Source organism: Pteronotus mesoamericanus, unplaced genomic scaffold, assembly GCF_021234165.1.
Source record: "Pteronotus mesoamericanus isolate MK-2021 breed Mesoamerican mustached bat unplaced genomic scaffold, CSHL_Meso_final contig_1189, whole genome shotgun sequence".
Classification (NCBI taxonomy): Eukaryota; Metazoa; Chordata; class Mammalia; order Chiroptera; family Mormoopidae; genus Pteronotus; species Pteronotus mesoamericanus.
Genome location: NW_026555038.1, coordinates 54,985 through 69,880, shown reverse-complemented (window position 1 = coordinate 69,880; position 14,896 = coordinate 54,985). Strand labels below are relative to the sequence as shown.

Below are 14,896 nucleotides of genomic sequence, written 5' to 3'. Positions count from 1 at the left end.
TAAAATATTAATACAGATCCAGTAGTTCCACTTAAAATTAAACAACAGAATTAAGTATATAACTAAAATACATACTGGATTTCCAAGACTTAATATGAAAAGAATGTAAATTATCTCAATTTGTATATTGATTACATGTCAAAATGATATTTTGGATACATTGGGTTAAATAAAATATATTACTAAAATAACCATATTTCTTTTAACTTTTTAAATATGACCACTGGTAAATTTTAAATTACCTACATGGCTAGCATTATATTTGTATTGGACAGCACAATTCCAAATGTTGAAATAGTTATGCAACTAATCAAAACATAAATTTAATAAAGTTTCCATTTAAAGGTTTTTATGGAGGTGGAAGGAAAAACAAACATTAAACTGCTATTTTTTAAAGATAAGTGTGTAGGGGAAGGCAGAGACAAATGTATTTGAAAAAATAAATAAATTAATTAAAAATAAAAGATAAGTGTGTAACATGATGAAGCTGGATTGGAGTTTGAGGGCAGAATTGATGAAGTTTTGGTAAAGAGTTGGCTACTGCAGCAACACAGGCAGGAAAGTGATGATAATCCTTTGGGCTAGAATGGAGATGGTGGAGATGAAAAGAAGATAATACATGCATCTGAGAGACAGTTTGGGAGGTAAAACTGAACTGTTTACAAATTTATTAATCAGATTCTTCTCTGGTTTAATCAAAACATTGATTATGGACTAATTTAATTATATTCTATAATTAATGAAAATGGCAATTAAAACATATGTAATCAAATTCTATAATTTAATCAAAACATTGGCTACAGGTTTAATCAAATTCTTCAACAATTTTAATAAAGTCACAAATCTAGCAGATTCTTATATGCTTCAAAGAATCCCACAAAAAAAATTCCACAAAAAAAATCGCACAAAAAATACATTAACTATCAACAATGACTGGAGAATAAATGTAACATTTATATTTAAACTGATTACAAATGTAGTATAGGCATAACTCGTTCATAATAGCTGCTAACCGAGGAACCAAAAATTGGGTTGAGAATGAGTGACTGAAATAGTCACAGCCATCTAAAAAAGACGACTGATTGGCCACGCCCACTCCAGAGGCCAGTCGGGGGCTCTGAGGATTGATATAGCATTGGCCAGAGGTCACACGTCAGTCAGTGGCCAGGCCCGGAACCTGCGCCTCATTCGTCGTCCCACCCACCTCGGGGCGGGGCGTCCGTCCTTTGGTGTACATAGTCTAGTGTAGGGAGAGAGGGGCTCTGGTTCTGAATCAGCTGGCCAGTGGAGGGGCGTGGAGGTTAGGTTAAAGAAAGCTTCAGATTCTGCTGTCCTATAGGTCCTCCGCCAGAGTGCTTCCGGGGGCAGGGGGCGGGGCTTCCGGAAGTGGTAGATGCTGTCTGCTGCTCGTTGTTTAAGCGGCTGACGGAAGGAGAAACCGGACCTCTGGTGGCTCCGCAGAGCGCTAGTCAACACTACCGGACCACAAACCGCTGCTAACCTTGGACGAGCCAGAAGCCAGGAGTACCAGCTGCGGAGCGGCGGGGCAAGACGCCCGCTCGCCTTTTGATCTCAGCATGTCGCGGGGCTCCATCGAGATTCCCCTCCGGGACACTGACGAGGTAAGTGTCGCGTATGGGGGAGGTTTGGGGCGATGAACTGGCACGATCCCCTCTTCCCGCTTTCTCTCAGCTTCGTTTAGGAAGCGAGAGCACACACTCCCCCAGGAGCCCAGGTCGAAATCACCAGCGAAAGCTCTGTTTACCTTCTTCCCCAGCCCTTGCGTCCTCCCAGGTTGAGAACATTGTGTTCCTGCAGCCTAGAGGCTACACCAGGAGTTCTTGAAAGTTTCTCTCCAACCTGTTCGTTTGACAGTAGTCTTGCCTTTTTCCTCATTCGCGGGCGCAGGGGTGTGAGAGTGCACAACAAACTGTAAAGCACCTCACAGTTCACAGAGGTGGTTGCTGAGGTCACCGTGATCGCTCTGCCGCTCAAACCAAGTACTCTATCTTTCCCTGGGAAAATATAGGATGTCGCCCTTTCTCCCTTAGAAACTCGATTCTGTCATGGTGCACTGTGTTCATCACACAGGTGCTGCATCAGCGAAATAGAGCCCTCATGATATATAGCCTGTTCTGAGTTCTGATGGAATTAATCTCCTTTCCCTTCCCGACGCTTCCTTCATGGTGGCCTGTGACTTATCTGAGTGAAGTTTCAGCAATGATATTCTCTTATTGGATATCTCATACTTTTATTTTTGTTTGGTTGGTTGGTTGAGATATAATTCACCTACCATAAAATCAGTCCAGTGGTTTTTTTAGTAATATTCACAAACATGTGTCACCATCACCATTATTTAATTCTGAACATCTTCCTACTACTATTTTTGTACCCACATTCAAAAGTGTCTGTGACACACAAATGCTGCCTTCAAGATTAATGTGTACAGTGGCATTCAACTTTGCATTGCCTCGAGGATTGTCAGACCTATGACATCAGAGCCTCTGTATGCTTACCTGCACTTTGCCCGCATTATATGTCAAGCAGGTTTGGCTTTGTTATTTTTGAGTAAACAAAGCGTTTGTAGGTATTTTATAGTCCTGGTTATTTGAAGACAACTAACAGGATTTGTTTGCTTCTCTATGCATTTTCTTTAATATTACTGTATAATCGACTTACATGTGCTACTCAGTATGTACAGTTGCTCAGCCCTTCTGAAAGTGAACACAAACCCTACATATATCCATATTGATGTATAGTCAGGAAAAGCAGTAAAGAAATGTGGATTTAAAAATGAAAAAGGCCCTGGCTGGTGTGGCTCAGTGGATTGAGTGCTGGCCTGGGGGACCAAATTGTTGTCAATTCCATTCCCAGCCGGGACACATGCCTGGGATGTGGGCCAGGTCTCCAGTAGGGGGCGTGCAAGAGGCAGCCGATTGATGTTTCTCTTCACAGATGTTTCTCTCCCTCCCTTTCTCCCTTCTTTCCCCTCTCTATAAAATAAATAAATGTTTTTTAAAAAGAAAGAAGTTAAAAACCTTCATTTTGTTTTAGGTCATTGAACTTGACTTCGATCAGTTACCAGAGGGAGATGAAGTTATCAGTATTTTGAAACAGGAGCACACACAACTGCACATATGGATTGCTTTGGCGGTCAGTATTCATGCAACAAATATTTTTTATATGTTGTCTTGGAAAACTATGTGGTTTTGTTTTCAGATACAGTAATGGCCAGTTTGGGTGCACGATAAATAAGTTAATTGTACCATGTGTGGAAGTTAATTTTATTACCATTTATGGAACAAAAAGGTCAGTTTCCTAAATGATGTGGTACTCCACTGGTAAATTAGTGTATCTTGGTAAAGCAAAATTCGTTTAAGGTAAATAGTACTCTATATTAAGTATCCGATTATTTAGTGATTGATTATTCAGTAAAGACTGGCTTAATATTTAAGGATAAATTGAGAAAAGACAAGGTGTCAGGATATAAACATTACTACTTAACATTGTCTCCTATAACAATAAAATGTTTCCCATAAAATATTTTAGAAAATGATTAGGTTTCAGGCTAGCTCACAAAAGCCCTTATGGATGAAGTTTATCTCAGGCTTAAGTTATTTGCCCTGTTTGGTCCCTTCTCTAACATAAATGCTACTGGATATTCTCAGGAAAAATCACCTTAGAGAGCCTAAAATTCTACCACCCTCCAACCTCTCCAGCACCAGCTGTATAATAATGTTTCCTTTCTATGGGAACATTATAATAAATGATTATCATAGTGTAATAAACACTATAATCCTTATTCCTAAGCAAGTGTGCCACAAGTTACTTTTATGTAACCATACATAGGAGGGTCTTAATGCTGCCTTGAAGGGTCAGAGAGGTAGGTCTGGAATTGGGCTTGTATCAATTCCATTCCCAGCCAGGACACATGCCTGGGATGTGGGCCAGGTCTCCAGTAGGGGACGTGCAAGAGGCAGCCGATTGATATTTCTCTTCACACATGTTTCTCTCCCTCTCAAGCCTCTTAATAAGAGTTCCTTAGATGTGGATTTACAGAGAAGTACTTGCAGTGACAAACAGTGCCTTTCTGACTTAAAGTGCTAAGTTTTCCTAGCCTATACAGAATAAGTCACTAATGCTCACCACACATTTTTAAAATCAGAAGGTAACTCTGATTTTTTTTTAAGTACAAATGTTTCCTTTAACAGCACTTATAAATTTGATTTTTGGAGGATTAGCATGGTACCTGTGATAAAATAAATTGGTGAAACATTATGGGTTATAGATTGCTACAGAGAAAAGTGTGTAGGCTTTGGGATTAGAGAATCCTTTGTTCAAATTCCAACATGGCTGCTAACTAGCCATGTGACCTTAGACAAATAATATACCTTCTCAGCCTGATTCCTCATTTAAAATATGCAGGCATTAGTATTAACTTTAAGGATGGTTGTATAGATTGGATATAATGTATATGGAGCTCCTAGCATAGTATGTGGCCCATAGTAGGTGGTTAATAAATCATTGGTATTCCTTTTATTATTAATAAATGACATATGCTCAGAGAAGTTATTCAACAAGCCCAAAGTTACAGAACGTAAGTTTTCCATTTGCAGTTCCTTATATCTCTCATTATTGCTTTCTCTCTTGGGCTCTGATTTAGTTTGAAATCAAATATTGCTGGGTAAGAAGTTGGAAGCATTTGTAATGATTTTAATTTTTTACAGTGTAATTGGATATAATTAATCTATAATAAACTGCACATATTTTTTGTATACCATTTGAGAAGTTTTAGGATATGTAAACACTTGTGATATAATTATCACAATCAAGGTAATGAATATATCCATCGCCCCTAAAACTTTCTTCCAAACTCTCCCCTGCCCCCAACAGTGCCCACGTAACCACTGATCTACTTTCTGTTGCTAAAGATTAAGTTTGCATTTTCTAGAGTTTATATAAATGGAATCATATAGTATGTACTCCTTTTGGCCTGGTTTCTTTCACACAAAATAATTATTTTGAGATTTATTTATGTTGTAGTATGTATCAACAGTTCCTTCATTTTTATAGGTGAACAGTAGCCATTGTACAGATAAAGTACAGTTTGTTTGCCCCTTCACCTTTTGATCAACAATTGTGTTGTTTCCAGTTTTCAACCATTACAAATAAAACTGCTGTAAAGATTTGTATACAGCTTTTTCTGTGGACATATGCTTTAGTAACTCTTATTTGATTCTTTTACCTTATAGCTGGAATACTACAAGCAAGGAAAAACAGAAGAGTTTGTAAAGTTGTTAGAAGCAGCACGTATAGATGGCAATTTGGACTACAGAGACCATGAAAAAGACCAGATGACGTGCTTGGATACATTGGCGGCCTACTATGTACAGCAGGCTCGGAAGGAAAAGAATAAGGACAATAAGAAAGATCTTATTACACAGGCAACCCTGTTGTATACAATGGCTGATAAAATTATTATGTATGATCAGGTAAAATAAGTCATATTTCTTTGAATTTATGAAAGGAAAAATACCACATGAAAGCAAAATGTGTGTGATAGGCAATAGATTATTTTGAAAGATTTTTCCTAAAGTAGCCTAGTTGATATAAATAGTCAAAATTAAGAGGGGTCCCTTGTTAAAACTGGAATTTCTTTGATCCTTGTACTGTTGAAGTAATTTAACAGGTAAAAGTTATCCACATGTTTAGTTAGTAATTTCAATATCTCCAGGTGATTTCAAGCATATTTTAAGGAGTTTGAACTTTTCTTTTTGTCATTGTTCTTTTCACAGAAACCTTGTTGCACTTGAGGGTAATTTCTCAGTTTGTTATTAAGAATTGCTTATTACTATTTCAAACACCTTATAGTTGGTAGAGGAATTTTGGTGATGCTGTACCTCCTTTCTATATGCTTTTCATTTTTGTGTTATACGCTCATGTTCAATTGTGATTAGTCCTTGGCAAAGTCGTCTAAGATGATGCATTACTTTCTCAGAACCATTTGTTGGGAAGAGCCTGCTTCTGCCTACTTGAAGGTGACAAAATGGATCAGGCTGATGCACAGTTTCATTTTGTACTCAACCAGTCTCCAAATAATATTCCAGCCCTTCTTGGTAAGTCATTTTCAGCAACCACCTTATGGATCTATATTTTTCAGCCTATGCCTGAAATATATCTCTTTGTAATAAATAGCTCCTTAAGTAATGGGCTGGACACCAAAGTAGAAGAGCTTTACCTTATAAAAATGTAACTATCTGCAATAGATCATTGTTTCTATTGAAATTATAGAAATAAATTTATATTAATTAAAAACAGTTTGTTATCCACTTCTAAAGAGCTAGTAAACAGTCTCTATTTGGACAACTCTAAGCTATTTTCAATATTATTAACATTTAATATAAAGACAGGACTTCTATTTATAGGTATAAGTTAATATACCCTCATGGAAAATAAGTTTTAATAAGAAATCACTTTCACCATTCTCAGGTATTTCTTGTTGAGATGTACTTGATTTAGGTGAGTATAGAGCATATGAGACTTGTGTTCTTTAATTAGTATATGTTTATGTTTAAAAATTGTTACAGGTAAAGCTTGCATTTCATTCAACAAGAAGGATTACAGAGGAGCTCTTGCTTACTATAAAAAAGCATTACGTACTAACCCAGGATGTCCAGGTAAGGGGAAAACCTTAAGTCTAAAATAACATTTTTAGACTTAAAATATTAAGGATTTGGCAGTTGCTTATAAAGTTAGTTGTGAAAAGATACTTGTAGGATTGTTGAAATGGCAGAATTGAGACTTTTAAAAACATGTTTGATTCAGAAGCTGAATAGTAGATCATACTATAGTCTTTTTTCCATATACTACTTTTCTTTCTAAAATCTCATTATTTTAGAAAATTTTATTGAGTACCAACTATGTGCCAGTCGCTGTTCTAGACCTAGGGAATACAGCAAAGAACTGAAGTCCCTGCACTCATGGAATTTATTTTCCAGTGAGAAATACAAAATGAATAAAATGTATACTATATAAAATAGTGGTAAGGGCTAAGGAGAAAAATAAAGCAGAAAAGGAATACAAGAAGCACTGGGGGTAGGTTGCGTAGAAAGGTTAACCAGGGAAATGCATCATTGAAACAGTAATCATAAGAGTAAGAATAGCCAGAAAAGAGGTCCAGCGATGGTGTCCTAGGGCACTCTAACATTCAAGGGTTATAGAAATGAAGAAGAATCAGCAAAGGTGCCTGAGAAGGAGCAGCCAGAAATAGAGAAGGAAAAGAGAATAAGTACAATATTCTTGAAATCAAATGTAAAATGTTTCCAGAAACTCATGTGTCCTCTTAAAGGGACAATGCACAAACCCACTCTTGTAAGCATTCACCCTGAGTGGAGGGATGGTGGCCATAGTCACACAGGGAGAAATTGAGTTATATGGCTTCAGGGTTAGGTTTAGAGGGACAGCCTCCAATGCCCCTTTGTTGAGTCCTACCTCATAGTCCATGGGCACCATCTTTCCTAGGTTAAGCACTCCCCTCACATAGCATTAGCCTGGTGAACTACACTAGCTTCACCCTGACAACCCCCTGGGGCCCCACCCAGGCCAACTCTTGCATGGCTGGGGGCTCTGTCAGAGGCAGCCAGCCTGGTACCATGTTGTAGTCTTTCCAGAAAAGCTCTCCAGAAATGCCAGTCAAGCTTGTGGCATGCCAGAGACACACAGGGAGAAACTAAGTTGTATGACTTTAGGGTAAGGGTTGTCTTTCCACATGGTTGGCAGGCACCACCTTTCCTGTGCAGAACCCTCCCTTCATAGGCCAGATCTTAATCTCCTTTAGCCTGATGAACTCTACTAGCTCCACCATGATGAATCCCTGAGAACCCACCCCACCACAAAGGCCCCAGTCAGGTGGCAGCTGGCTTCATTGTACTTTTGAGACCTTTGTTGAATGGCCTTAGACCCAGCACTGGTGCCAAGTTTGAAACTATGCTAACCTGGTAAACACCAGTTACACCTACCTGGTGAATACTTACCTACTGCCTGGGGTTCTTTCAGTCGCTGTGCAAATGGACAGCTGGAAGTGATAGTAGGTTTCAGTTTGCCTTGGCCTTTTGCTATATTGCCCCAGGCCCAGTACTGATGGCATCTTGGGTTCACAGCTTAGATTCTTCCATGCACACTGAGGCCCAGCAGAGGCAGCCACCAACTCTGGATTGATTAGTAGTAGCTCCTAACAGGTAGCCCAGGGCCAGTCACATGCAGCATCTGACGTTTATTTGCATCAAGTCCCTTGCTAGAGATCCCAGAAAAAACACGCAGGGGGCTGGCCTTAGACTACAAGAAAGCACCAACTGATTCGCTTCACAAGCAGCACACCCAAAGGGAAATCTTGGCAGGCCTCCCACCCTGCTGGCTTAAATTCCACTACATGGGGAAACCCTCAGATAGCAGCTCATGCATTGTGTTTGTGGCCAATCCTCACAGTCAGTCTGAGGGTCAACACCTGTGGATGTGCCAACAGTGATCAAGGCTCAACTACAACAGGAGAGCACACGTAACTCACACAAAGGGTACTCCTGGAGCACCCAGCTTAAGTGATCAGGGAGAATGGGCCCCACAAGACACTACATAGGCCTCCTTTGTGAAGACTAGAAGACAGCAGATCTGTCTGATTCACAGAAACAAAGAGGCAGCCTAAATGGGGAGACAAAAAAAAAATACCCTAAATGAAAGAACAGGAGAAATCTCCAGAAAAAACTAAATGAAATGGAGGCAAGCATTCTGTCAGATACATAGCTCAAAATAATGCTTCTAAGTATGCTTATGGAACTTAGGGGAAGAGTAGATGAACTCAGAACTTCAACAGAGAGATAGTAAGCATAAAAAAAGGACATAGAAACCATAACAAAGAACCAGTCACAAATGAATACAATAACAAATGAAGAAGACCCTAGAAGGAATCAACAGTAGAATAGATGAAGCAAAAAAAGAATTTTAAAAATGAGGATAGTTTAAGGGACCTCCGGGGACAACATCAGACATAACAATGCTAACATCTTTGGGATACCAGAAGGAGAAGAGAAAGAGCAAGGGATTGAGGACCTATTTGAAGAAATAATGACTGAAAATTTCCCCTAATCTGATGAGAAAACAGACACAAGTCCAGGAAGTGCAGAGTCCCAAACAAGATGAACCCAAACAGGCCCATACCAAGACACGTTATAACTAAAATGGAAAAAGTGAAAGACAAAGAGAGAATCTTAAAAGCAGGAAGAGAAAGACAGGTACCTACAAGGGAGCTCCCATAAGACTGTTAGCTGATTTCTCAACAGAAACTTTGCAGGCTGGAAGGGATTGGCATTAAATATTCAAAGTGAGGAAAAGCAAGGACCTATAACCAAGACTACCCTACCTAATAACGATAACATTTAAAATTGGAGACCAAAAGAGCTTCACAGATGAGAAAAATGAGTTCATCACTACCAAATCAATATTACAAAAAATGTTAAAGGAACTTTTATAAGAAGAAGATGGGTGGGGGGAGAGCGGAATATAAATATGAATAATAAAATAGCAATAACTATCTACCTATCAATAATCACTTTAAATGTAACTGGATTAAATGATCCAATCAAAAGACATAGGGTAGCTGAATGGATAAGAAAACAAGACCCGGGTATATGCTGTCTACAGAGATCCATTTCAGGTCAGAAAACACAAAGACTGAAAGAAAAGGGATGAAAAAAGATATTTCGTGCAAATGGAAACAGAACAAAAAGCTTGGGTAGCAATACTTATGACACACAAAATATACTTTAAAACAAAGGCTATAATAAAGAGACAAAGAAAGACATTGCATAATAATAAAAGAACCAATCCAACAAGTGGGTATGTCTTGTAAACATTTATGCATCCATCATAGGAGCACCTAAATATATAAAGCAAATATTGAAGGACATAAAGGGAGAGAGCAACAATAGTACAGTTATAGTAGGGGACTTTAACACCCTGGGGACAACACTGGATAGATTTTTAGAGGATTGCATCCTAAAGCAGCAAAATATACATTCTTTTCAGGTACACATGGATCATTTTCCAGGATATACCACCTGTTAGGCCACAAAGCAAGTTTCAATAAATTTAAGAAGATCAACACCATATCTAAGCATCTTTGAGCTCAATGTTAAGAAATTATAAATCAGTTACAAGGAAAAAAATGAAAAACTTGAACACATGGAAGCTAAATAACATACTACTAAACAATGAGTGGATTAGCAATGAGATCAAGGAAGTAATAAAAAGATACCCTGACACAAATTAAAATGTAAACAAAACAACCCAAAACCTATGGGATGCAGTGAAAGTAGTCCTAAGGAGGAAATTCGTAGCTATCAGGCCTACCTCAAGAAAGAGGAAAAATCTCAACAATCTAACCTTAACACCTAAAGGAACTAGAGAAAGGACAACAGACGAAAGCCTTGAGTGAGTAGAAGGAAGGAAATAATAAAGATCAGAGTGAAAATAAAAAAGTCTAAAAAAAAAATATGAAATACCAAACCAAGAGCTGGTTCTTTGAACAAATAAACTAAATTGATAAACCTTTAACCAGATTCATCAAGAAAAAAAAGAGGACCCAAATAAATAAAATCAGAAAAGAAAGAAAAGTGGCAGCTGACACCACAGAAAAAGTAGTATAAGACAGTACTGTGAACAATTATATGCCAACAAGTTGGACAATCTGGAAGAAATGGATAAATTCCTAGAAACATCCAGTCTTCCAAGACTGAATCAAGAAGAAACAAAATCTGCATAGACAGACTACAAGCAACAAAACTGATTCAATAATCAAAGGGGTCCAACAAACAAAAGTCCTGGACTGGATGGGTTCACAGGTGAATTTTACAAGACATTCAAAGAATTAACACCTGTCTTTCTCACATTATTCTGGAAAATTCAAGAGGAAGGAAGACTCCTGAGCTCATTTTATGAGTCCAGCTATATCCTGATTCTAAAACCTGACAAAGACATTACAAAGAAAGAAAATTATAAGTCAATATTCCTGATTAATATATATGCAAAATCCTCAGCAAAATATTAGCAAACCAAATTCAGCATCACATTAAAGAGATCATACATGATCAAGTGGGATTTATTCCTGGGATGCACGTTTAATTCAATATACAGAAATCAATTAATGTGACACACCACATAAACAAAATGAAGGATAAAAATGATATGATTGCATCAATAGATACAGAATTTGACAAAATCCAGCACCCATTTATGGTAAAAACCCTCAGTAAAGTGGGAATAGAGGGAACATTTCAACATAATAAAGGCCATATATGACAAACCCCAGCCATCATACTCAATTGGGAAAAAACTAAAAGCGTTTTTAAGATCGGGAACAAGACAGGGATGTCCACTCTCATCACTCTTATTTAACACAGTGTTTGAAGTCCAAACCACAATAATCAGACAAAATGAAGAAATCCAAAGAATTCTGGATGAAGAAAAGGCTTCCAAATGGAAAGGAAGAAGTAAAATTGTCATTATTTGCAGATGACATGATACTATATGAAGAGAACCCTAACGATTCCTCTGAAAAACTACTAGAACTGATAAATGAATTCAGTAAAGCAGCAGGATACAAAATAAATATTCAGAAATCAGTTGCATTTTTATATACCAATAATGAAATATTAGAAAAATTAAGAAAACAGTCCCATTTATAATTGCATCAGAAAAGCAAAAAACTAGGAGTAAGGTTAACCAAGGAGGTAAAAGACCTATGCTCAGAAAATTGTAAGACATTGAACAAAGAAACTGAAGAAGATACAAATAAATAGAAGCATTTACTGTGCTCAAGTGTAGCAAGGATTGACCTCATGAAAATGTCCATATTACCCAAAGCAATCTACAGGTTCAGTAAAATTCCTATCAAAATGGCAATGGTGTTCTTCACAGGACTAGAACAAATAATCCAAAGATTTAACCCTGGCTGGGTCGGTTGGTTGGTTGGAGCAGTGTCCCATACTCCAAAATGTTGTGGGTTTGATCCCTGGTTGGGGTGTACACAGGAAGCAACTGATTGATGTTTCCCTTTTACATAAATGTTTCTCTCTAAAATCAATAAACATATCCTTGGGTGAGGATTAAAATAAAAAAATTTATATGGAACCATAAAAGGCCCCAAATAGCCAAAGTAATCTTGAGAAAGAACAAGGTTGGTGGTGTCACACTACCTAATATCAAAATACAAGGCCATAGTAATCAAAACATGATACTGTCATAAAAACAAACACATAGGTCAGTGGAACAGAATAAAGAGTCCAGAAATAAACCCACTCCTATATGGACAATTAATATATGACAGAGGAGGCAAGAATATACAATGGGGTAAAAATAGTCTATTCAGTACATGGTATTAGGAAAATTGGACAGACACATGGAAAAAATGAAACTGACCACTTTCTTACACCATTTACAAGAATAAACTCAAATGGGTTAAAAACTTTAAGACACATGGAGAAAATGAAACTAGACCATCTTCGTGTACCATTTATGAGAATAAACTCAAAATGGATTAAAAACTTAAATGTAAGACTGGAAACCATAAAACTCCCAGAAGGAAATACAGGCAATAAACTCTCCAACATTTCTCTTAGCAATATTTTTCCTGATATATTTCCTTAGGCAAGGGAAACAAAAGAAAAAATTAACAAATTGGACTACAACGGGATATCAGTTGGCCACAAAAATGAATGAAATCTTACCATTGCAACAACATGGATGGACCTACAGTGTATTATGCTAAGTGAAATAAATCAGACAGAGAAAGGCAAATACCATATGATTTCAGTTATATGTGGATTCTAAAGATGAAAAAAAAATGAAAAACAGACTCATAGAAAACAACTGATGGTTGCCACAGAGGAGGGAGACTGGGGCACTAGTTGAAAAGGGTGAAGGGATTAAGAAGTACAAACTGGCAGTTGACAGTAGTGACAGGGATGTAAAGTACAGCATAGGGAATATAGTCAATAATAATGTAATAACTATGTATGGTGCCAGGTGTGTACTAGACTTACCAGGGTGATCACTTGGTAAGTTATGTAAATGTCTACCACTGTGCCCTATACCTGAAACTAATATAATACTCAATGTCAACTGTCAATGAAAAATAAAAATTTTTGAAATAAATTATTTTTTTTAAGATTTTATATATTTAATTTTAGAGAGAAGTGAAAGGAGGGAGAAGGGAAGAGAAACATCAATGTGCAAGAGAAACATCAGTTGGTTGCCTCTTGCATGCTGCCATCCAGGGACCTGGCCTGTAACCCAGGCATATGCCCTGACTAGGAATCGAACCAGCAACCCTTTGGTTTGCACCCTGGGCCACGGTGGTCAGGGCAAAAAATAGAACAATTTTTTTAATGTTTTCAGAAGAAGAAGGTGTCGGGCAGTATCAAATTTTGATGTTAGGCAAAGTAAAATAGGGATTGAAAATTGATCATTGGATTTTGCAGCATACAGATTATTAGTGACCTTAATAAGAGCAGTTTTACTGGAATGGTGGGAGTGAGATCCTCAGAGTGGATTCAAGAAAAAATGGAAGGAAAGGAATTAGAGGTAGCAAGTGTAGATAGATCTCAAGTTTTGTTATTAAGGGAAGAACAGGAAATGGGAGGGTTGACAATTGGAAAGGGAAATGGAATTAAGATTTTTTTTAAAGATGGGTGGATGTTTATAAGAATGATCTAGTAGAGAATGGAAGTTTGATGATGAAGGAAAAATAGGGGAGGGTTGCCGGAGCACTATCCTTAAATAGATGAGAAGGGGTAGGATCTAATGAGCAGAGGAAAGGTTCCTTAGGTAGGCATGTGGTTGTGTTTTGGCATGGCCTTGAAACTGGGTAGTGTGTGTAAGTATAGCTGTGAAGGGAGTGATAGTATGTGCATATAGTTTGTCACACTATTTACAGTCTTAAGAAAGTTTTTTGTTCTCTATTTTAAAACTGCTCTTCAAAAATTAGGATATTGAAGGTCAAGTGTAGCCAAGAGTGTTGGAAGACAAGAAAAACACCTGTATTATAGGTGTTTTATTCTTCAATGAGATAGGTGTCCATGATGAAGGGTCAGGGTTGGGGAGATAATGAGAGTAGTAACCGTCAGTGAAATCAAATTTATGATATACTACGAGATTTCCTAATGTAGTTATACTGAGGTTAATTTTAGGATTTTTGCAACTCATAAATGGAAGGTGTTTAAGCAAAGCATTTTAAAAAATTAAATCTTAAAAATGCTCAAGTTTGATTTCACTTTTTTAGCGGAAGTTCGTTTAGGAATGGGCCATTGTTTTGTGAAACTTAACAAACTGGAGAAAGCTCGTCTTGCGTTCAGCAGAGCCCTGGAACTCAATTCCAAATGTGTGGGAGCATTGGTTGGACTGGCTGTTCTAGAGCTCAACAATAAAGAGGTATGTGAGTGAAACAATCCTGGCTCATTTGTCAGGCTGATGGTCCCTTATCTAAAACTCTTGAGGCCAAAGTGTTTTAGAAATCAAGATTTCAGGTTATAGAACTGTAATATGGTGTTTGCACTACATAATATAGAACACCCAGCTATTAGGACATAAGTCCAAATGCGAACATATATTTCTCTGGCCAAATGAGTGACTATTCACACTAATAGGATAGCCCCCACGATTCAGGTAAAGTTTGCCACTGAGTGAGCTTGCACCAAGATTTAAAAAAAAAAAAAAAGCCACCTTAATTATTAGAGGTTTTTGGATTTCAGAATCTCAGATATGAGATTGTTGACTGTGTATGAGTTTGGGATGCTTTCGATTGCAAGTAACAAACAAAAAGCACGCACTGTAGTAACTTAAATATACT

The 14,896-nt window shown here is 37.6% G+C and overlaps 1 protein-coding gene across 1 annotated transcript in view; it reads left to right on the top strand.

The window, feature by feature from the left end:
• The first annotated feature begins 1,365 nt into the window (after positions 1-1,365).
• CTR9 (CTR9 homolog, Paf1/RNA polymerase II complex component) overlaps positions 1,366-14,896 on the top strand; it is a 31,977-nt gene continuing 18,446 nt past the window's right edge. The window contains exons 1-6 of the mRNA XM_054582792.1: positions 1,366-1,622; positions 3,055-3,153; positions 5,253-5,492; positions 5,999-6,116; positions 6,588-6,677; positions 14,330-14,478. Of these exons, the coding sequence (XP_054438767.1) occupies positions 1,578-1,622; positions 3,055-3,153; positions 5,253-5,492; positions 5,999-6,116; positions 6,588-6,677; positions 14,330-14,478 (741 nt within the window). The 5' untranslated portion in view covers positions 1,366-1,577. The remainder of the gene's footprint in view (positions 1,623-3,054; positions 3,154-5,252; positions 5,493-5,998; positions 6,117-6,587; positions 6,678-14,329; positions 14,479-14,896) is intronic.